Below are 26,246 nucleotides of genomic sequence, written 5' to 3'. Positions count from 1 at the left end.
AGTGTCTTATATTAATTTTTGCTCTGAAAAATGCGCTAGGTCTTATTTTCAGGGAATGTCTTATTTTTTCCAGGAAGAAGAATTCACATTTATTATTGAACAAAAAAATTCCCAAGTCGAACTTAGACGAGAGTGACGTATATCCGGTGTGTCGAACTGTCGCCTTTTTATAGCGTCAACATCGGACTCGCTGACCAATTAGTGCTTACTGAACCGTAGCACTATGCAAATGTCGTGTGGTTTATCAACCTTCTTGGCCCCCGAAATGTTTGGTGAAGAAAATATGGCCCGCGGACTATGATAAGTTGGACAGCGCTGTATATATACAAATTTACAATTGTCAAGTGATTTCAATTTATAAATTTTTTCCAAATCGGAATTACATAACAGGTATGACTCTCTTGTTAACAGGAAAAGTATAATGTACAGGGACAAGCCACTACTAAAATCGAGAGTAAAGTTTTTAAATTTATATTTAGATAAGGTCACGAGTCTTCATTAAAGTCAATCCTTGCATTTACACGTAATGTGAAATGCAATTTTCTGATAATTTTGATTTATTTCGGTTATACGTAATGACGAAACATTAATTATTATATAATATGCTAAGTGCAGAAGGCGCTTTACAAATTATATAGAAAATAGTAATTACTATATATAAATTATATAGTAATTAGCAACTTTCACAACTATGAAGATATATACAATTTTTAAAGCATTCTTAAAATAAATAACATTACCTATCGTTATTATTTATTAGTTAATCAATATGTGAAAATATAGCAATTTAGAGGTTATAAGTAAAATAATTATTATAAAATGGCAAAAAGCTTAATCCTAAGGATAGTGATATTACAGTTTTACATTAAAAAGTAAAACTGTAAATGCTAATAACGAGTAAAATCACTAAATCCGTCACCACTCGAGATAAGACACATGACTCCCTTTATCTCCTCATCCCGTTGATATTTAACCACCAAAATTTAATCTCATCAATGACCCTTATATACAAACTACCATGCCAAATTTTTTTACTTCATCATTACCCTATCCTGAGATATTAAGATAAACGAAATAAACGACAACACATACAAACACACATACATATTTCGGGTATCACTTACGACTCCTATCTTACCTTCCTTAAGCTTCAAAGAAGATCGAACCACACACAAGCACACACACACACTAACATACCTACATACAGAAATCCCCGAATTTTTTTTTTTTCATTTCTCGACGTTTCGAGGTCCCCTGAGTCCAAAAATGTAAAAATCTTGGGGGTTATTGTTTTGACCGATCGCCATACTTTTTCCTTCTGTTATATGCAACAGCCGATAAAGTAAGAATTGCTTGTTATTTGTAGTATATTGCATAACAGAACATACGTTTCATCATTTGTAAGTACAGTACAGTGCACTTTCACTAATCCGGACTAATTATAAAATCGTTCGTGTTATTTATAGTTTTGATTCTTTTTGATTCTGTAGCCACTAAGACGGCTTTTTTCATACTCAGATCCACAATTGTTGGTGTGCGACGGTCCGACGTATCCTGGAAAAACCACTTTTCGAAAAATTCCAAGAGTTCTTCGCCCAAATTCAGTCCGAGTCCTTCAGAGTGATAGGATAAGAGTAGGAATCCTTTACTATCTCGGCAATCCGGCCATCCGGTTTTTTCTATTAGTGAAAAGTTCGGAATTAAAGGGGAAAGGAAGGAAATGAACTAAAGGGAAATACATATTTCCTCCAAAAAATCATTATGCTAAATTTGGTGCATACATTTACATATGTTAAACTTTATAAAATACAGTAGATCCCCCTATAAGACTGGTTCCTATAATTACGATTCCTATAAGACGGCGAAAAAATTGTGGCGGTATCCGTACACAACGGTAAAAAACTCCTATAATTACGTAAAACGTCATCGGGCAGCCGAACTACTTTCCCGCCGTCCGTAGCGCCACGCTACGGACGTTTAGGCGGGTAAATTGAGTTTAGTTTCGTCTGTACATATAATTATATATAAATTAGGTACTGTATATATAATTATATATTAACTTAATTTATTGTAACTTTATTATAATTATGTATATATGCTCTCCGCCGTCTAGCGCTACGCTACGGAGAGTTTAGGCGAACTATCGTCTGTACAGTATGTAAATTAGCTACCGTAAGTCTAATACAGTACTGTAATTTTATACATTTCGTGTGAAAGAAACATTCCTTATTCAACGGCGATTAAAATCTATATATATAAAAATGAATGTATGGTTGTCTGTCTGTGTGTGTGTGTGTCATTCATGCATTACCACACCGTTTATCCGGTTGGCGTGAAACTTTGGGAAGTTGTTTAATNGTGCACACTAAGTTTATACGGATTATTTCCAAAAAAAATATACGTATTTTGGAAATGTTGAGTCGGATTAGTCTAGAATCGATTAATTTTATGGAAGAAAACCTTTCAAACAGCCGTAGTCCGTAAACTTCACACGTGTCGGGCTGTGATTGGCTGTGATTCCTACAAAATCGGATTCATAAAGAACGGGACGTATCTACCGTCTTATAGGGGGATCTACTGTATGTTAACTTACAAATGTTTTATGTTTTAAAAAATTATATATATATTCTCAATACAAAAACAACGTTTTGCGACAGAACGAACAAACTTGGTTCGGATTAGTGAGAGTGCGCTACATTTCTTGTTGTTACTGATTGAAATTAGATTAAATTTTTCATCGGATATTCTCAATTTTAATAAGTACTTTAATAATATGAAAATTTTTGAATTATTTTCTTCTTTAAAACTTTCCTCATTATTACGAACAACATCTGTTTAGGTCTTAAGCTGGTGTTTTCGAGATCTTCATCTACTTTTGTCATTGTTCCTATTCCTCTACACTTCAGATTTATATACAAAAATCAATTTTAGTAAGCGATTGCTGTGCCTCCTAATTACATAATCTTTCCATTTTAATGTTATCTACTTCACTGGCGCCATTTAATTTTTTCTAACATTCAAAATTTCGTTGCTCATCTAATGACTTTTATGAAATTCAAAACTTTTGTGATTTTATAAAATTTACTACCCTTTTTTTATTAAAAAAGCATTAAATAGAAGTATATAATTATAAAACAATCTTCGTGTATGGAACATATGCCCATGAGTGGTTCAGTGGATACTGTAAAACCACTTTTATGGTCGCGGATTCTTGCCTGATTCAAAGTCGATTTTTTTAGAGTTTTTCACGTGTTAATCATCTAAATAGAGGCTAGTTTCCAATAGAAAAACGTGTCCAACGTCTAAATAGAAACTAGTTTTCCATAGAAAATCTCCATATTCCATATTCCAAAGAAAACCTTCTACATATTTATTTAAAGTCACAAAGTGACTCTTGAAATGCACTAAGACTCTTGAAAAGTTACTTGCACTAAATTGTGCAAGTAACTTTTATCTTGCTACAGGCCTATACCTGGAATTTATTTTTAAAATGTAGAGTTAATAAATGATTCTTGAGTATTTATCATCATTATCTGTTTCGGTTTAGAAGTTGAATTACTATAATTTACTCTTCTGTTCTGGTCCTAATTACATTAGGCTAATTCTTACGTATCCATTATGATAATGAAGAAATTCATTTACATTTGGTAGATGGTAAATATGTAGATTAGAAATTATCCAGTAATTTGTAACTTTATTTACAGAAATTTTTTAAAATTTTAATTAGCCTCTAATTATAATTCCATTATGTGTATCATTTAACCCGAACGAGTTAATTTCCATGATTTCGAAATATTTTACACTATTTTTTAAATAATTGTCAAGTATCAGACAAGTAATGTCCAAAGCTTTGATTTCACGTGTAGAGGAAAGACATGGCCATATACGAAATGTTTATCCTGGGAGAACGAGGTGGGAGAAGAGAACGAGTGACAGGGAGAAAGTAAAAGAAAGATAGGATTTCTCATGGCTTGCTATGTACCCAGAAAATTTAGACCCTAAGTGATTCTGTGAGATTTCTTTCGAAAGTTACTCCACAGAACGATTAAACAACGTCACAGAACTGTTCTTACTGTTAAGTTTATCTGTATCTTTAATAAGTCTTTTTCTAATTTAGTCATTATATGAAGGAATCCTTCAGGAGTAATCCACAAGAGGTCAGGCTGCATGACCAAAAAGTCTGGGTCCTAGGCTTTTATTTGACAAAGACGGGAATCGAAACATAGATAGGAAAAATATGTTTTTCCGTAATAGAGTAACTGAGACATATCAAGTTTGTTTTCTAATAAGCTTCTTAACCAAAAACATAGCAAGAAATGAGTGTATGTTCGTGGACGCCAAATGAGAAAGAGCGATATAATTTATACTAATAAATAATAAATAACTTTTAACATTTCTTAAAATTTAAGTGTTTAGATGGTTTAACTTTCCTGGCTATTATATATGTGTCAAAAAATGACCCCCAGGATTTTTACACTTTTGGACTTGGGAACTTGAAACGTCAAGTAATGCAAAAAAGTTTAGGGTTTCTCTGTATGTATGGATGTTTGTATGTATGTGCTACTGCTGAAGCATGTATATATATATATATATATGTAGACAATGTATATAAGATGAGTCTTTTTTCCATGGAAAAAATGACACTATGTATTGTCTAAAATAACTGTATTGTATTCAAGACAGTTTTTAATTTAGTATCTTCACATTTCCAAAGGTGAGTTCAGATCTCAAATTCAATGTGATTTTTTTCTTATTTGAGTCTTATTTCTTTGTTTACAATATAATTTTTAAGGTTATATATCTCAAGTGTTAATTCATCGCTAACAATTTATGCAAGTCATTAAAGAAAATAATTTTGAAAATTGGTGCTTCTATTTTAGTAAAGAGAAGACTTGGGACAATCTGGATTGACAAAACATCAAAAAATGGTGTTAAAATTGATAATTTGAATTTGGAGACATGAAAAAGATGGGCGCCAGGCCTTTCACAAATGTGTGGCTCACACTTTAAAAAGTCAATAATGTAAACAGTTTTACTTATTTATCATAAGAAATGTTAGTTTATAAAGTATATTAGCCTTCTATATTCAGGGCCTAGGCCTAATACGTCTGCGAGTCCCATCCTTTTTGAGCCCGATAATTTAAAACGATTTTATTTAACGAAAACATTATTACGGAAGAAATAAATAATAATATTTTCAAAAATTTCCATTTATAATAATTTACATTAAACAAATGTGTTAAATATATTTTAAGTGTTAATTAGCTAACAACTTACTCCCCATCAGTGGTCATTGGATAAAACCACTGAATGATGGTCGTGGTTTCGCGCCTCGACTATGGACTAGTCACGTGGAGTTTCCGGGGTTTTCTTCACGTTAGTATCTCCTAAAGAAAGGCCAGTTTCCCATATAAATGCCAGAACAAAATGCTACGAAATAACGTTCAAACAACGGCATTCTTGATGTTCCCGTCAGTGGCCGTTGTTCAGAGGTTTGACACTATTAAAGCTTAGAAGTACAACAAATATAAAATCTGGACTAAACGGTGCACTTCCAAGAAAATAATTTATATTAATCAATATTAAAAATATAAAAATTTGGAGAAAAAATAATTTTAATAATTTTTTAAGCATGACAGGATATTAATAAGAATTTTATTATTTAAAACTTTAATAAAATCTTTTCCGTTTAAATAAGCAAAAATAATGGCGTAATTATTCTGCATTTTTGAATAAATAGCTTTCGTATATTGATAATCTCCTCATTGTGCAAACTGAGAGCAATATCATCACCAATCAATATCTCGTTAACTTCGTTTTATATCGAAATCTCTCCATCTACTTACAATTTATAATTACGAAATATCAATATTTCCCTGGCGTTTAAATAATAATGGTTCACAATATCGTTTAAACGCTTTCTACATTTAAACACGTAATCCTTATACTTTAATTTTAATTTAGGGTATATTAAATTAGAAGGCTGGATGGCCGAGGGAATTAAGATTTGGATTGAAATTATTGGATAAGGCAAGGCAACAAATGGCTGTCTAGCCTGTAAAATCCTTGTAGGAAACATGCCTTTCCGAGAGGCCTTCCAGAAGGACTTTCTATAGGAAACTGCTACGTGAAGTACAGTAAATCCGGAAAACTCCACGTGTTGTATCTGTGATGAGACACGACTGATCATTCTCTCCATTGTAGACCTCACTGAACCCACGATGAATATAAAGAAAAGGCCCTCTTAGGGATCACAGGGCGAAAGGAAAAGAAAGAAGCTATATTAAAATACTATACTTTTCTGTTTAAAAAATATTATAATCAGATTAAATTATTGTTATTATGTTTTAAACGATAAATATTGCTTTTACTAATGAATATTCTAGCATTAAACTTCTGTGTATACCGATTAAACAGCAAAATAATTGATAAGAAAGATGGGAGAAATAAACATCTTTTCTGTTTATTTCTTGAAGAAAACTTATCTTAGATCAATTACTTGTATGGCCTATAAAATAGCTTGGTTGTATAATATCCTTTATAACATTTTCGGATGGGAAATGATTTGTTTAACAGGAAATAAGTTTAATTTCCGGTGGCGGATTATTTTGAAAGCCAATAGGCAACGTCGCGTAAAAATAGTGAAATTTAGACATTTAAATCTTTATCAGTTATTGCAACACATTCCCTAGATTAGTCATAACTATATGTAAAGAGGTTATGTATTTAAAGACATAAAGAAATAGAAATGATATTTCTACTTCAATGCCCATCGTTGCTCCATTGGGTAACATCACAGACACTGACTGTTGGACGTGGATTCTTACCTCATCAATGAGCTGGCCACGAGCGGTTTACCGGGTTTTTTTTATGTGACTAACACCAAAATAGGGGCCAGTTTTCATAGACCTTCCTCTCGAGAGGCACCGCTTTGAAAGATCGCCCTTGTGTTGCGTTGCCTTCCTATTGCGTTGTGATCCTATTATTCTTCCACTAATTTAAATTGAATTTCGCGAAATTTCAGTTTAAATTAGTTGAATAGAATAAGTTTCTTCTATCATTTATTCAAGTTATTGAACTGTATTACTACAAAATTCAATTACTAAGAAGGAAATTTGAAATAAGTACAAAGGATAGTTTCTAAATGTTAATTTTCACTTAAAGATTTTAATCACGTTAAACTTTTTTCTTTATTATCAAAAGCATAATAATACTTTCAATAAATATTATTTTATAATTTAATTTTTAAGTAAAGATTTCCTATAATTCTAAAAAACTAATTCCATAATCATCTATGCCAATTCCAAATTTAATTTCTGAAATCGTAAACATTTGTCGTTTTATTTAAGTAATCAAATTTACGTATCTTTCCAGCAGTTTTATTTCTAATCATTCAATGAAAATATACAGTGGCCCAAAAGTCAGTTAACGATAAAAAATAAAATTCCCGAGATATGGGAGTTTTCTTTTTTAAAAAACGGTTAAAATCGGTTTGGAAGCGATTATATCTCATATAATAATGTGCAATTCTTATAAGTCTATTTTAATGGTTATTAAAATATAACATTTTTGTTTGTATACTCCGAAGAAAATTCTCAGAAATGAAATAAAACCTTAGCATCACCCGCATGAATGTATACCCCGCGCCTATCCGTTCCTCCGTAGGCGTGAGTTCATAATTAAAATTTAAAATCGACATATTAAAGAAAAATTTTACTCTTAATAATGAACATATTAGCAACAAAAATTTTTTATGTAACGATTCAAACAGCGAAAACACATAAGGAAAGGTGAAAGGAATATACTTTTCCTCTTTATTTCTTGAAGAAAACTTAAGAAACTTTCCTTAGATTCGATTATTTGTATGGTCTATAAAATAGATAGATTGTCTGTCGTGTAATTTGGTAGGGCCAGCCTTCCAAATTAACTTCTAATTGACTACTTAGTTACTAACTTTTATTAATTAAGCGACTTTTGAGTTACTCTGTACTTTTCACAACAAACTTTCGTAAATTTTACAGCGCGAATTAAAAAGACAGTTATACTTTTAAATCATATTTTAAAAATTATTAATAAATAAAATTCTAAAACAAAATGGCATTTATTTATTGTGACATTGTCAGAATGCCGAGCTTTAATTTTTAATAATATTTTTAATTTATTTAGTTTAAAATATGTTCTCTCCATCTCAAATTAATAGTGGTTTGCCCCTGTATATAATACTTTTCCTTTAACAATAGAACCGTGCCAGTTATCTATTTGACACCTTTCGGGGGAAATTTTTGAATTGAAATAATGTGATTTCAGGTTATTATCAGAAGCGTGGTCTCTTGCCCCTAAGATTTCCATATCTGCTCTCGTATTTTATTTATCTAACTCCGTTCTCAAGATTAAAGAAAGATAGTTGGACGGACGACAGGGAATTTGTGTGATACTGTTGAAGCGGTGGTTGGTTGCGGGTTCGTGTCTGATTAACAGGCTGGCCGCATGGAATTTTCAAGTTTATAACATCAAAATAGGGGCCAGTTTCTTATAGAAAGTTCTCTCGGGAAGCATCATCGCACATGGCAGATCGTCCATGTGTTTTATTGCCTTATGCCATCAAACCCACTAGACTAAATAATAAAGATTAATTAACAGAAAAATGAATAGAATTCGAAGTTAAATCGTAATGTGTATTTGGCATTTAAGATAGTCTGAAAATGAAAATATTCATTTGAAGTTTATTCATCTCGTCCACATTGTTGAGATAATTAATTTGTCTTTTGTTTATTGTTAAAGGTACAGAATTCTTAATTCTTAATTACGCTTTATTTTATGTAAGTTAATTATGATGCAAATACTTCTCTGAAGGATTATTTTGTGTGATTATAATGAAGCTCTCTATTTACAACAAAACCTACAGCTATTCAAAGACAAAATCATTTTATAAATTTTCTTTTAACTTTTAATGATAATATAAACATTGGACCAATTTAGATTTGTCACTCTAATCTACAATATGTGTGACTTTTCCCCTCTAACAAATAATACTTTTAAAAGCACGAGGCCTTTAATGAATAAAAACACTGAACAAGTGTGAAGTGGATAAAGACACTGAACACTGGTTGCACATTGGCTCCCGGTAATCAGGATGGCCACGTAGAGTTTTCCGAGTTTCTTCAAGTGTCTAACATATAAACAGGGGACAGTTTTCCGTAGAAAAATTCTTCCGAGAGACACTCCCCTTGGCAGATCGCTGAAGGGTAACGTTATTGAATTCCCCAATCCATAGCATGAAGAACCCAAACTGGAGCATATTCATCTTATATATAATCCTGCATAAAACTCAAAAGAATTTATTTAAATTTCTTTAAAAAATGTAATAATTTTATATATTTACATTATATATGTTTAAGAAGCTTCATGCATGATATATTCAAGAGAAATGGTTTTTCATTCTTAGCAGCTTTTATGCAATAATTTGAGTATTACAAATTAATTTAGATTCAGAATTAATATTATTCTAGTATTATATACTATATTAAAATAAAATTTCTTGTGTGTTTTATAATTTTATAATTTCAGATTGGTTTCCTGGCTGGAAACAATATGGCGGATACAATGCCCAACCGAATGATGATGGCTTGGCAAATCAAGACTGTATCGAACTTAGAAACACATTCAGATATCCCAGTAAAGGGGAAGGAGTTACAGATACTTTTTATTGGAATGATAGAGACTGCAATGTCCATAATGCATTTATATGTCAGAAGCCTAGACCGGGAGGTAGAAATAATTTTTAGTTAACATGAGAGATTTAACAAGTATAATAGACTCTCCCATGTGAGAATTTTTCAATAAGACTGTAACATATATGTTTGTACTGTATGTATAAACATGTTTATTTTGATTTTGACGCTTATTTTTGACAATCGTAATTGCAATTCATGTATTGTGTTAAAGTTTGTTTTGTCCTTGATTCGCTGATGAGCTGCTACATCACACCAATGCTTCATCATTATCACATCTACAAGCTTCAAAGCAACCTTACTAAAAAAAAAAAAAAAATGTAACGTACACACTGCAGTAAATAAAAATGAAATTCGGAGTTTCGAAAATTTAACCATTTACCTTTGATCAATATCGGATATGGAGGGCCAGATGTGGGAGAGTCTATTGTATTTCATTCAATTCTCACGTGTAAAATCCGATTTAAATTCACGAATTTTGATTAAAAATGTATATTCTGTGTTTTATTTTAGTATCAATTCTCGAATATGCCAAACCGGATTGTAATAGAACCGTTCGTCTGGATGCTGCAAGAGATAGAGATATGATAACCAGTCCTCTTTATCCGGATAATTATCCCTCTAATGTAAAATGCTTCATACATATTATTGCTCCCGAAGGAAGATTAATCGATTTACAGTTCAACGATTTCATTTTGGAAGATCATGAATCGTAAGTTTTAATCTTCTCTTAATTAGCGGTAGTGTATAACTGTAGACAATCAATAGGTAATTAAATATATTTTGCTTATCGAGGAATAATATTTAAAGCCCGTGAAATAGTATATATTAATTTTAATATAGTTAATTAAATTTAATTATATATAATAGGGTGGGCCAAAAAATTTGTTAACATTATTGTTAAGACTAAATTGTAATTAATTAAGTAAATTAATTAAAAAATATAATTAATGCAGTAGCAATTTTAAATCATATTTTCTACGAATTATATAAAAATACAAACTTTTTCACACGTGAACCTGGAACAGGCAAACGAAAACATGGTTAACTGACTTCGGGTCATGTGTATTTTTTCTATTTACTATTATTTACAAAAGTTAAATCAGTAAAATTAGCAATTAAACGAAATTACAATAATTTTTCCAAACATTTTCATTTATAAAATAAATAAAGCCTATCAAAGTAAAATTTAAATAGTAAAAAAGGAATTGGTAAATCTAGTAATAAGTATTAGACATACCGTGTAACATAACTTCAGTTAAAATTCATAATTATACGAAATTTAGTTACATAATAATTTAAGGTTAGCTTTTTAAAAGATATTATAATGTAATTAAAAAACAATTTTGGAGGAAAGTGCAATCTCTTCCATGTTTTCTAGCAGCTCTATGTTTATATAATTATTTATCTCTCTAAAGAACTTATCTGATAAAATTATCAGACGATCATCACATTCTACATGCATTAAAATTATTAGTTTCGTTACTACATCGACTGTTCAAGTCGCATACATTTGCTCAGTACGTGTGTCTGTCCCTCGTTTGTCGTTAACCTTTTCACTTTATTCCCGTGTGTAGTTTTATTTATTTCTTTGCCATTTTATCAACTGCTTGGCCCAGTTCAACTCGATAAATTTTTATACCAAAAACAAGCAAAACAGATTAATTAATTAAAATTATCATCAGTAGAGGGATTCAAATTTTGGCCTCCCGTAAAAATGCGACAATGAAGGCCTTCCTGTGAACTTTCTCAACGATATTACTCGTTTCCAATATTATGTACTTTAATGTATGATTGTATACTTTATTCCCTAACATTTCGCCACATTTCTTCAAAGAATACAACTGCATAGGGGCCCGAATCGACTGGGGGTCCCTATGTAGTTGTATAGTCTGCATGTAGGTAGTAGCATCGCCACTGATTATTATTGTTATATTTTTAAACGTGTTTTTATAATCTTAGACCAAATTTTTTTTTCCCAATTTTTGGGGTATAAGCGTCTCATTATCACATATAACACTTTTGCTCTTTCTGTTTTACTCGTCTTCACACAAATAAAATAAAATATATTTTAGATGTTTTGATTTCATGGCAAAGGACAATGGTGCGTTATAGCTTCATGGAGCACAAACGAATTTGAATTAGAAGGCCCCATGTACAGTACCTTCACTGCTGTAAAAATTGAAAATATTTGAATCGCCGAAACTTGGTTGGTTTTGGGCAAACCCCCAAATATCGCACATCGGTAGATTCCTCTCGTCGAGAGAAATCAGACAGTGTAAGAGTTATTCAAATCGGAGCACTATTGATCAAGTTATCGCAATTTTTCGTAGGAGCCAAAACACACACTAGCTGTTCAGGTTTTTTTAAATATCTAGTCCATACTCTTACTACAATAAGTTTATAAAAGATTAATTTGGGTGCCCGTTATGGTGAGGGCCCAGACAACTGCCCTTTTTGCCCGTAGAATAACTCGCCGCCGACAAAGAATTAAAATTAATGAAGGTATACTAGTATAGACCTGATTTGTTTTCTTAAATCACTTTGCCATTTTATTGCTTTCTAAGTTATATGAAAAAACAATAAAATGATATAGTTTTAAAGTGTTTTTATATACAGCACATACAGCGCGGCAGGAAAATAATTTCGAAATTTTTAAGCCCTTACTTCTCGTAAACAAAATATTAATTAAAAAAATAAATCTTAGTACAAAGTATTCTCATATTTTATAAATTCTGAATTTTTTTAAAGTTTATTATAAAATATTTTATAAATATTTTTTCTTTTCTTAATTTACTTTTAGATTTATAGTACTTTTTTGGAATATTTGGAATAAGTTGAAGGCTGATTTGTTTTGTTTTTACTTGTATTGCTTTCTAATACTTCAATCTGACTTCTAACAGTCAAAAATAATTATTCCTATTCTTTCAGCTTAAAATAATATTTTTTTATCGTTGTAATGTTATTGTATTTTTGTGTTTGTATGTGTATCTTTCTGCCTTGTGAACACTAATATATCCGGAAAATTACATGAAAAATCAAAAACGAGTTGAGTAATTTTTTCAACAATAAAATTAAAATTGTGTTTGACGCCATCTGATGTAAGATTTTATTTTAAAAAGTTTTTATGTTATTAATTATTATAAGACGGAAAAAAGAGTTTAATTTTGAGAGTAGAGATGAGTTTTATAAAAAGTTCTAAATGCTATTAACGAGGAAAATCTTCCTTAAGTCTGATCCCACTCGAGATATGACACGTTACTCCCTCTATCTCTTCACCCCCTTGATCTCTATGTACCAAAATTTCATATCATCAATCCCCCTAATACACAAACCTCCCTGCAAAATTTCTGAAATTTTCGACAAAAGTCAAGCCCTCTTCTAGACAAAATGGGCTTCCAGTTGGCTTGGGACCCTTTGTATAAAATATTCAAGAAAAATTGTTAATTTTAAGTTTAGAATGCCCAAATAGTGAAAAAAATATTTTTTAGCTGCAATTTGAAAAAAAATTGTAGACGTAAATTCCCACTGTCGCTCGTCCGTCCGTTTGTCTCTCCTTAATCTCGATAACAGAGTTAGAAAGGTTAAAGACGAGACCAGATATGAAAACCTCAGTGGTAGGAGGCCCCGATTAACTCGATTAACTATATATGAACTTCCGGTCTAATCCGGAAGTTATGGTTCGTCAATTCAAAACTTTTCTTCCGAAAGGTGTTAGATAGATTACAGGCACAACTCAACTGTTAAAAGAAAAGTATGATGTACAGGGGCAAGCCATTATTAATTTGAGGCGGCGAACATATATTTTACATTAAAGAAATTAAAAATATGATTAAAAATTGCAGCCACCAATGTTACTCCTAAATTAGCCCACCAGTGACCTAATGGGTAAAACCACTTAACAATGGCCGCAGGTTCGCACACTATCACTGAGCTGGACACGTGGAATTTTCAGGGTTTTTTTTCACATATGTAACATGTAAATAGGATCAGTTTACCAACTCTGATCGTCCACCCTATAGGTTTTCCCTTTGGTAAATGTTATCTATTATCACGTAATAGTTTAAATTTAATTTTAATGGCCGGATAATATTAGCCTGTCTTTCTCGAGGATCCGGATTCGAGTTCGGTTCGATCATCAAAAATTTTCATGACGAGACACATATGGTGACATTCTTCGATTCCGCTCATTCAACTGACCTCCCCATTGAGGGCCATTATGCCAATTTGATATGAATAAAGTCTTTTTAGCTTGTAAGTTGAAGGTCCCAATTAACCACATACGAACTTCCGGTCCGGAACGGAAATCACGTGATTTCAATTCAAAATTATTATATCACTATAAAGTACCTTATTTGTATTGCTGTGAACATTTTCTCATCATCATCATCATCATCCTAGTCTTCATCCTAATAAGTGTTGGGCTTTAGGATCTGTCATGGTCTCTTCTCATTTTTTCAGGGAAGTCCTTATCTATCTCCTTCATCCACTGTTTTATCATATCTGGAACATGGCTCAAATAAACTGTGAGACATAGAAATCTTTTCCTCAAAATATTATTGCTTACTGGGCATTGTGACAATGTCACAATAAATAATCAAGATTGTTTTTTAACTAAAATTGTAATTTATTTTACAGAACTGAAGTGAAATTACTAATAAAATAAATTAATTTCTATTATGATTTTAGTAAACTGAAATTTTAAAATTTAAAAGAAAGGAGGATAAATTTAGCGGATGTAAGAGAATTAAGATGGCGTCAAATGATAACACTTTAACTGATGTTCCACATGATTTGTGCGTCATTTTGATGTCATGATCTGGAAGTATTTTTTGAATTTTATTAGAAATGACAAAAGTAATCCGATATTTTCATGTGTCACAATGCAATCTTCTACATTATAGTTTTCGTCTTTTTATAAGTTTTGGTGGAAAGTAATTCCTTGGTAGAAGCAATGAATAAATCAGAATGAAATTGCTTCGAAACTTTGTTTTTTTTTTCGTTCCTCCTTCCATTTCAAGATATCTTGATGGTTGAAGATTAACGTGGATTGAATTATATATATACCTTTCTTATTGAGGAATTTATTCTTGTTTTATACCTTTGTGAATTACATGAAAGTATGCTGTATTAAGTCGTTTTATATTCTTCTTCTCTCAGTAACGATTTTTTAAAAAATGCTCTTTTAAAGTATAAAATTGTCGAAAATTACATATATTTTAGATTTACGCTTCTATTTTTTATTTAATTTTTTACGTTTAGTGAAATTTTTCCCATTCNAAAAACGATATTTATAGCACCAAAAAGCATTTAACAAGTAGAAAATACAAGATAATTTGGAATAAAATAAAAGATTTTAAAGAAATTTAATAAAATAATTTTAGTTACAGTTACAATTGCCCCTGGAAATGGATAGAGAACAAAGAATTTACGGGAACACAGTATTGATTTTAGTGAGATTGATACTCTGCTAGTAAAAAAAAAAATTGCCATTCTGATTGGATTTATTTTAAAGTAATAAATTCAAGATACTGATACTTCGTTTTCAAAAGCTGTTTCTCTCTTTGGCATAGAGCGATATTGATGTATTAAACTTTCCTAAAAATTCTTAACAAAATCCAGGAGAAACGAGTAAAGTCTCTTCTGTCAGAATCACATAAGTTTCCAAATCATAAGTTACGTGTTAAATTACTTCAAATTTATCTAGACAAGTGATACTTCTGTTTGCGGCAGTAGAAAGAATACTGTCATCTTCCATATATATCAATATACCAAAGTGTACAAAATATAAGAACTTACACGCAAGTAAGTAATATAGAAAAAAGGGTAAATTACAGGATAAATTACAATTATATGTTGTAATGGAATGTTTTAAATTATTCTATATTCATTTCCTTAAACTATTTTCCTATTAATGAATTTAATAGATGTGGTTGTAGGGAATTGATAATCATTAATAATTCCCTTTGTTCTGTATCGCGTGTATTGTGTCAATAGTAATTACATATAATTTAAATTCATTAATTTGATGTAATGTGTTTACCTAAAGCATCAATTATCTTCATACGTAAATTGCGCTCCTTACAACTGTAAATATATAACTGGGCTGCAATTTAAAAAATTCTAAACCTATAAATTTTTACTTCATTCGTCTGTCTGTCCTTCGTTAATCTCGAGAACGGAATTAGATAGATGAAAGATGATATCAGATGTGGAAAGCTTATGGGGAAGGAGGATCCAATTAACTACATACTAACTTCCGGTTTAGATCGGGAGTCACACTTTCAATTCAAAAATGATCTCCTGAAAGGAGTTAGATAGATGATCGGCATGATTATTCTGCTACAGAAAAAGTATGATGTATAGGGGCTTTGTTTCCTGGTTAATACGAATTTGTAATTATACTATGTAGAAAGTATGCAGTATAAAAGAATATACTGTTCTATAGGATAATAATATAAATTTATCACACCTGAAGTAAATAAAAGTTTATTTATCTATTCAAATAACGATTTATTTGGATAGTCAAACAGACGTTCTGTTTTTCTTTGCGAATTTTCTTAATTAAACTTTATTAANTTTAGTGATTATTATAATTATTATAATAATTATTATCATATTATTATTATTATAAATTTTTGTAATGAAATGTATTATTTCGAGAGAAGATGAACAAGATGAACAGTCAATGTACACAAAAATGTAAGAAATATTCAGGAATCTGAATAAAGAAAAATATTATGAAATAAATCTAATTGAATTTATAGAAATTAATAGTATTCTGAATGTATGTTTGTTTCTGTGCTTTTCCTTTATTCAGGATATGTGGCAATTCTTTAACATGGATATTATGGCTTAAAGCCATTTCCAGGTATCCTGGTATTCATGGTAAAGAATATCATGGTTCAAAATCAATTCTAGGTATCCTGGTATTCATGGTAAAGAATATCATGGTCCAAAACCAATTCTAGGTATCCTGGTATTATGTATGGTAAAGAATACCATGGTTCAAAGCCAATTTTAGATATCCTGGTATCCATGTGAAGAATACCATGACTCAAAGCCATTGTCAGGTATTTTGGTATTCATGGTGACGGATACAATAGCTCAAAGCTGCAACTATACAGTACATGCGTCAATAAAAATATGTATAGATTTTCTTCTATTTGACTCTAGTATTTACGTTTATACATATTTTTCCATTTCTCCTGTTTTATTTTCTTGATTATTGTTTATAGTAATTACAGTAATGAAAATAAACCGAAATCATAGTGATAAAATCATAGTTAAAATCAACATCTCATTCAAAAATTTAGTTTATAAATATTTATTTTGATATAAAAGTTTTATCCATAAATTAAAATCGACTTTTTCTGAAATAATCGAATAGAACCAACGAATAATTATAATACAGTCGAACCTCCAAACAATGACCATCTCTTTACAGCGACTTTTTATGTTCCCTCCGGTATCCATTGATGAGAGGTTCGAGGATTTATGAAATTAGGTAATGAAACATATGGCCAATCTACCAAGGGGCCTCCTGGAGGATTTTATGGAAAGCTGGTCCTATTCAGATGTTAAAAACACGAGGAAAACCTGCTAAATTACACTTGACTAACCTATTGGTGAGACTCGAACCTACTACTCCCAATTGCCAATGTTCAGTGTCTTTACCCATCTGGCCAATAAAGGGTAAAATTTAAAGAAAATCGTTAGAAGTCACTGAAATATTTATTTTAGTATAAATAATAAGAAATTGAAAGGAATTTCAATCATTTCTGCCCTGTTCTTTCTTTCTCTGCTATCTTATATTTTTTTCGTTATATAAGAAAAACAACATAGCTATACACAGAAAGAAATATGATGGAAAGTATAGATTTTCTCATCAAATATAGTCTTTCTTCTCAGATTAAATTGGGTGATGCTGAGAATACTTTACTCACTTCAATAATCTGAAGATATATATGAGAAATAATAGAAAAAAAATAAGAAACGCAAATTCAAAAAGAACGTTCTTGAAAAAAGGTGTCCGCCGTTTAGAGGTGGCCGTTGTTTAGAGGTTCTATTGTATTATGCTGTATAAACCAAACTCATTGTTTTGGGTTATATTTTTTAGCAAAATTAAAATTATTTTCTAAAAAATATAAACTGACTTTTGGGCAACCTTATACAGTATAATAATTAATCAATATTTAAAATATTATGATTTATCTTAATTTTTTACATCAAGTTATTTTATTTTATCCCGTTTTTATTATTTAATAGAAACGGGGGGTTTGCTAGCAAAAGTTTGCTTAACACCACAGTAGATCATGAGGTGTAAATCATGATCGAGGCTCTTCCCAAAAATACATAAAACATTTAATTCATTAACATATTAATTAATATTATCATTAAAAATTTATTATTTTAACATTCTCATAAACCGTTAAATCATCATTAATCAGCTTTATTAAATCATCATCATTAACTTCCCCAATCTTCTTTGTGGTTAATTAAATGTATTGCAGGAAGCCTCTTAAGAAAACTCACATTTTTTCTTCATATAATATGTTTAAAGTATTTGTTTCTAATATAGTCCTTTTCACTTACTGACACTTTCTACCCTATACATACTAAGAGGGCCTTTTTTTTATACCCACCATAGTGGATTCGGTCGGGCACACATTTATCAGGTGGATGAGAGGAATGGGTTTGACATATCGGGACAGACCATACCTGAAAAAATTGCTCTCCTGGACTCGATCCAGGATTCCCGAGAGATGTACACTGAACCTTAACATTAGCTTGTATAAATGGCATTCCTATAAAGATGAATCCTTTGAAACCATACTTAAAAGTTTCACAAAGAATATGACTGCTCTGTTTCTCTATAGAGTAAATTTAACTTTGATTTGACATTTACAAGAAGCACTATGTGTTTCTGCTAACAAGATAAGTGCATTTTCAAATCTGATAGTTAGTTATCTTTCTTTAACATTAACTTTCTTTTCCCAGATGTAGATCCGATCTTTCAAATAGAAGAAGAATAGAAAATTTAGTTGAAAAAAAATGAACAATTACACATGAAATGAGCTAAACTGTTTCAGTTTTATTCATTAAATTCTGCGTGTGTAAATGATTATATACAGAAATATTTGGATTGTTATGGATTAAAGGTCCGTTTTAGTAGTGTTTTTCTTCTTCTCGTGACGCATTTCTGCTCAATATTTGTAACTTCCTTATAAGGCAAAGGTTTCCAACCTTTTTATTGCATTGGCTCCCACATAAAAAATATTCTCTTCAATCGATCCGCCTTAAAACTTTATTCATTTGCATTGCATCTAGCAAGTTCACTTCAAAACTCACTGCCTCCATCTTCATAACATACATCTCTCGTACGATGAGCTTTTTGTATTATAATTTAGAGTTTTAAATAATTTTTTTCAACCATTTTGTACAGACTTTCTCTCTCTCTCTTCTGTACTTTCAATGTATATTTTATCGAAAACTATTTCATGCTTCTTAAATTTATTTAGCCATTCTTTGCATGCTTTGAATCCGGTATGCCACAATATTTTGAATTGTTCGGCAGCTTTTTTTTTCTAATAAGTTTTTATGACAGAACTTTACACTGTACTGTACAAACCACTTCATTACGTTGTATATACCAACTTTTAATTAGAGAAGAGTTGCATTTAAAATAAAATAAAGAGCAAAATTGCTCTTAAATATGTAAAATGTAAAAACTTTATTTTAACGATTTTCCTTAAAGGAAACTATCTCCTTTGTAGAAAAATAAAACTCTTCTTAACAGTTCAAGGTAAATTTGTGAAAAAGATTTTACTTTAATCCATAGAAAAATATTTAAAAAATCAAACGTTATCAACATTATATGATTAGTTATATAAAAATTAATTTTTTTTTAAATTATAAATTTTCTTTGATAATAAATGAATCAAGAATGAGTCTGCCAGATTATGAAATTCGCATCTCTTAGCATTTCATTTCATTGTATTTTAAGATATAAACACATTCACATAGTGGAAACTCGGATTATACGTTGAAAAATGTGATTCACGAACTAATTTTAGAATTCATTTAATATAAACTATTACATTCACAACATGAAAACAGTTGCAGAAGGCTAGTAACATGTTTCAAATTAATGGATGCCACATACAGTAACCGTATAAAAACCTCTTCTTGATCATTGCAACAAATTATAATCTTTAACAATAATTAATTAACAGAAAAAAATATAAATATTAGTAATATTTTATTGGACGAATGATTAATTAAAACCAAATAAATATGGCAAAATTATTCATTTGGAAAAAGTCATCTTATATGAAAAGTTCCATTAATTACTTTCTGAAAATATTTCATGAAATGCTTAATTTCTATGGTATTTAGATCAGTTATAGACAGTAGTTCTAAATAGAAAAATACAGTAACGAATTTCTTAACTTTCCCGGCAACATTTAAAACTGCTGTGGCGCTATCTGTTATGGCATTTTATTTAAAAATTTTTGTATTTTTTAATTTTTATAAAATGACCACAAGCCAGGAAAGCAATAATAATACTGTATAAATAAACTAAGAATATCTGTTGCTAGAAAAAAGCTTTATCTATTCGCGAATGGGAATAAATAAGATTACATCTGAAATGACTTGCAATTCTTTGTTAACTTTTATCACTTTTAAAATCAGTTTATATATGTAAATAAGATTTCAGAAACGTGTTCACATATACGCACTTGAAAATACATTGTATTACTGAATTGCCAATTCGAACAATTGGATAAAGACTGATTTTCAAAGTGTAAACATACTGAAGGTTTCTATAAAATTGATTATCTTTGTTGAACTGTTTAGTAAATACGTCTCAAATAAATTTGTATATCTTCCAGGCAACATCATTTTCATTTTCCCGGCTCTGTTGCATATAACAGAGGGCGATCGGTCAAAAAATGACCCCCAAGATTTTATATTTTTGGACTCGTTATCTTGAAACGTCGAGAAATGAAAAACAGTCGGGGTTTCTTTTCTGTGTGTATATGGATGTTAGTGTGAATGTGAGGGGCAGTTCACCCTCTTTGAAGCTTAATAACTCCTGTGCTTTTTGTCGAAATTTTCTGAAATTTCGCAGGGAGGTTGGTGTATTAGGGGAATTGATGCTATTAAATTTTGATGGTTAAACGTCTACAGGACGGGGAGAAAAAGGGGGTAGCATGTCATATCTCTAGTAGGGTCAGATTTAATGACGATTTTATTCGTTACTAGCTGGGGTACCCGGCTTCGCTCAGGAGTTGATATGAGATTGTGTGGTAGTTGGGATAAAAGGATAAACTTTAAAATATAAGAGGTAAAAAAATTTTATTGAAAACATATTCTAACTACTTACAATACTTGTTTATAAACAACATTTTTCATTTTGTTATCCGAGGTATATATGTATAAATTTTTCGAATTTCCTACTCGAGAGCAAGCTACGTATGAAGAGAAGCTGTGAGAGAAGCAGGAGTCTTTGAGGTTTATGCCGCAATGTTTTAAAATGTGTCTTTGCGCTTTGTTAATTGTAAAACTATAGGCTAATTTGATTAAAAATTGCAGTCTCTTAAATTGAAAAGGCAGTTCAGTAGAAATCAGTTGTATTCTGGGGATAAATACTGTGCATCCTTTGTCCTTTCCAGTCATAAGTTCGGCTTCGATGATGTTATTCGATAGCTGTTTGACGATCATCCTTGTTCCATTACATAATTTTGATGAGTTGATTTCTGAGTAGTATGATCGGAGATCTAATTTACAGTCGAAGGCAGTGTAATGGCATTCCTGGTACTTGCAAACAGTTTAGAAATTCTGTAGGAAAGTTGACACTTTCTTCAACGTTTACCATCGTGTCGATCGATTTGTATATTCTCTCATCACCGGGAATTTTCTTTTGAATATTAAAGTTGATATCGTCGACAATATTATTTTTAGTTGCCAAAATTGCCCTTTTAAATAGCCACTCCGGATTGGCATTGTTGTGAACAATGTTTGGATAAATTTGGCCGATGAGTTCGTTTTCAGTAGTGGCTATGTTGCAAAAATCACTGTTGAGTTCAATGAGACCGGTCGTCTGGTCAGTGGGATATGTACCTTCGCCTATTTGTAAAAGTTTTTGAGCAAAATGTGCTGTTGTTTCGTCTTTCGAGAGTTCAACTCTCATATTTTTTGTTAGTCGCGGTATTTGTATGTGTGGCCAGAGATGTGATTTTTTTAAGCATGCATTGATCTCATCTGCTGATGTTGAATTGAGGATAACTGAAAGTGTTTTTCGAAAATTTCGAACGTTCTAAACGTTTCTAATAACGGAATTTTCACTTCTTTTTCGGTTCTTTCCTTCGTCACTGATAAGAAACTGACGTTCGAACCCACGACGGATCTAGAACAGTGTTTTTCAACCTGTGGATCGCGACCCCCGGGGGTCGCAAAGCCATACACGGGGGGTCGCGGGTAAAAGAAAAAGACAGGTGTTTGTAGGTCCTACACTACAATAAAAAGAACTACAATTTCAGTGAGAAGGTTGTGCCTGTTTATTTTACAGTACAATTGGTTTTTGATCGATATTTAAATCGCTACAGAAAGAAAATTGTATTTAATTTTCTTTCTGTACAGTACAGTACAGTATACGTACAGTAGTTTTTAAAATCACTGGCATAGTTTTAACATGGCTGTGGGGTCGCCAGAATTTTTTAACTTGTAAAGGGGTCGCGTATTCAAGAAGGTTGAAAAACACTGATCTAGAACTATAACCTGAAAGAATAGGCACAAAAAAACATACTACGAAATCTAACACAATATTAAATCGAAAGAAGATAGCGTAAAAAGAAAATATTGAAGATATATCTTTAGTTGTCTTACATTAAAAATTCGATAGAAGAAATCGTAAATGAACTTTGATATGTAGTTTTACATGTATTAACTTACGTATAATTATGATTTACATGTCGTAATTACGTGTATGTCAGATAATTTTCCATTTTCTTTGCCTATTTCTTCATATAAAAGTACTGGATTAACTGTTACAAAATTTATTATTGTTTCATTGATCTAATGATTTTTCATTATTTTCTTATTTATAATTAGTAAGTAGTAAAAATAGTAATAATTTGACATGAACCGGATGTCCCTTACTGGCTGCGAAACTCGCGATTCTTATTAAGGCAGTTTAAAAGCCCATCACTGCCCGAGTAAGTAAAACCACCGAATTCTGGTAGTTGGTCGTGGGTTCTCGCCTGGTCAACGGCCTGGCCACGTGCAGTTTCCGGGTTTTCTTCATGTTGGTAACACTTACAGGCCAGTTTCCCATAAAAGTCCTCATGGGTTGCACCCTGTCGGCAGATTGCCCACGTGTCTCGTTGTCGTAACCAAATAAACCAAATCTACACCACTAGGAAGATTGTTTAAAAAGTATAATAATGGCCATCATTTAAATAACAACATCGATAATATCTAATAAACTATTAACGAACAACTTTTAATAGTTTATTAGATATTATCGATGTTGTAAGTATAATAATGGCCATCATTTAAATAACAACATCGATAATATCTAATAAACTATTAACGAACAACTTTTAATAATATTTACATTTACTCCGATAAAACAAATTTCAGTGTAACTACAAATAAATATTATATAAATTTATTTAAGTAATATTCGTTTAAATCAATATCGATGCATTAAATCGTAATAATCCTCTTCTGAAATTTAAAATCCCAGTCCGAAAACACTTAAGTATTCTATGTTTAAATAGGTAAGTTGTTAGTGTTTATTTAGATTTTAAATTAAAAGATTTAAAACAATATTTCATTCCAAACTAGTAATTTAATATTTATTAATTATTAAATCAGTTTAAACGTGAATATAATTTAAAATCTTTCTGCTTATTAAATTAGGAAACTGCAAGCATCGGATACAAGATCTTAAAAAGCAGTGGCGTGCCGTCATTAGAAGCGTTGGAAGCGCCGCTTCCCTCGTATTCTCTAAAAAATAAATAAATATTAATTTTAATTATATGAAAATAATCGCACAATATTTTATTATAACCGCATTATGTATCTTATTACAAATTTCTATACTACACGGGGAAAAAAAAATTGCTATTGTATATTAGAATATTAGTGGCGGAGTGGAATCTCCTGTATTTTCAGATTACGAAAAGCCAGATTTGCGCATGCGCTTTACAGAGCACCAACCTCACCCGGTTTAGCCGGTGGAAGCCTACGACCTTGGGTGAAAGCTGCACACATATAAAGATTCCAATTCTATCAAGGACCGGTTCTGGGCTGTTAGCCGCCTGCCCACTAGATATTTCGATTACGTGAATAACGAGTAGATTTATAACTTAACCCAACCGATAAGAATTTACTGGTATGTTTTTACGATAGTTCTGTATAGTTGACAGGAGTTTAAAAAATCCATTAAAATATTTGATATATTTATTCCGCTCTCCGATTTTATATTACTCACGGATTTCGATGTTAAACCAGTGATATTACGATTTCGTACATCCCATCTTTAAGGGGATGTAGAAAAAAACGTGTACAATTCTTGTATAATGTTAAAAAATTAACCGTTACTTCGACAGCATCATTTACAACTAAATTTAATGAATGAGAGAGATGCACGAGGTACAGAAAAGGCTCTAGAATTTATTTTCCTTAAATTTACGATTTATGTATCCGTTGTCGTAAAAATTTGTCTTTCCACTTTTTTCCCGAGACTACAAATATTCGAGTACAAAGTAACTGGTTTCGACTTATTTCTACTTAAGAAGTAGTTAAATAATTAAGCGATTAGGGAATTGGGGACGTAAACAAAACCCTGATGAAAGAGCCGGAATTTTACTTAAACAAAAGCCTAACCGGACCAATATCTAGCCGAGTACAGTGGGACTGATTTCTTCGTAATATTAGATGTAATAAAGACAGAAATTTTTCCAGTTCAATGAAAGTGAGTAAAAGTTGTAAATTTTGGAAATTTCCGTGGACACCTGGTCTTAAAACGAATTACAGTAGTTAGAAAACAAATGACTTTTAAGTTTAACAAATTTAGATTTTTACAGCTATGATGAGAAACGTTTAAAATTTACAACAACCCTGTCGCGTCCTTTGAGATATACTAGTGATGAGACAAAAGAGACATTAACCGGTATCGGCACCCTCGGGATTTGGCAAGCATGCACCGCACCGCACACCTACCAAGACCGTCTCTGATTCCATCCACGAGCCACTGGTAGGGAGCAATTTTAACTAGGTGGATTGTTTTAATATTTAAAAAGTAAAGACTATTTTATGTTATTTTTATGTACGTTTCTTCACAAAACTATATTTATAATTTTCTTTAAAAGTATATTCATACAATTGAATATTTTGTACCAGGTATGTATAATTGTATATCATCACACATTTTATTTTAACAAGTAAGTTTTTATAATTTTATTTTTAATTTTAGCCCTTATATTATAGCTAGCAATTTAGAATGTAATTGTGATATCGAAAATTTATTTCAAAAAGTTTTGGCTCGAGACCATATAATGAAAAAGAAAAAATTTGTTCGACATTTTCATGATAAAATTTATGAAGATATAAAATGGCTTTGTGGATGCATAAAAATGCAAAATTTGTTTTGTTGGCCTTGCCTACTATTTTCAAATAAAATTAGTGTGTAGAATGAGATTGGCTTTGACGATTTAAATAATTTGAGTAAAGCTGGCAAAAGACACGAAAATCCTAAATCTCGCATCGATTCTTTCGTAAAATTGAAGCAATTTGGAAATCAAAATAGAATAGAATTTAACATTAGTACACAATATAAAATATATATTGAAAATTATAACAAGATAGTTACGGCTAATAGATATATTTTAATTAGTAGATGTTATCGAAGCGAGAATTGGCATTTAGAGGGCGTATAGAATCTATTAAATCTAATATAAGAGAGTTAATTATATTGAACTTGCTTATTTATTAAGTGCGTTAGATAATCTATTAATTAAAAATACATTTAGAGAAGTCTACGGTTTTTACTGGCTTATCGAACAAACGAATACGAATGGACCCTAGACCATTGATGACTGATTGCCCCTGGAAATCGGCTTCTTATAGAAACACAGCTTCCCTATCATCAAATGTCACGGCACGCCACTGTTAAAAGGTATTTTTAAGTGTTAGGAACTCCGAAAAGAAAGTGTTTTAATTTAAAATTTATAGTTATAAACCTTTTCAAAAACAGGCAGGTGGCGCTTTAAAATATTTCGTTCGAACGCCATTTTGTTTGATATCAAACAATATATTTTTTGAAACATTTTTTTTTTTTTGTAAAGTACTGAAGATTGCCCACTGGATCATACTCTTCCGGAAAATTTCAAACTATTAAAAGAGGTTGTTGGCATCAGTTACGGAAATAAGTTTTAAAATTGTGACTGTTACAATTACGATTAAATACATAAAGATTTCATGTGGTTTTAAATTCAAAATCTG

The 26,246-nt window shown here is 31.0% G+C and overlaps 1 protein-coding gene across 1 annotated transcript in view; it reads left to right on the top strand.

Annotated features, from left to right (window-relative positions):
- Positions 1–26,246, top strand: part of LOC111625244 — a 211,495-nt gene that overhangs the window by 140,658 nt on the left and 44,591 nt on the right. Inside the window, exons 9-10 of the mRNA XM_023368340.1 lie at positions 9,568–9,768; positions 10,245–10,443. Of these exons, the coding sequence (XP_023224108.1) occupies positions 9,568–9,768; positions 10,245–10,443 (400 nt within the window). The remainder of the gene's footprint in view (positions 1–9,567; positions 9,769–10,244; positions 10,444–26,246) is intronic.

Source organism: Centruroides sculpturatus, unplaced genomic scaffold (genome assembly GCF_000671375.1).
Source record: "Centruroides sculpturatus isolate CEXI.00-Female unplaced genomic scaffold, Cexi_2.0 scaffold317, whole genome shotgun sequence".
In the NCBI taxonomy this organism is placed as follows: domain Eukaryota; kingdom Metazoa; phylum Arthropoda; class Arachnida; order Scorpiones; family Buthidae; genus Centruroides; species Centruroides sculpturatus.
Note: the sequence above shows the minus strand (reverse complement) of the source record. Positions and strands in the feature narration are given on the sequence as shown.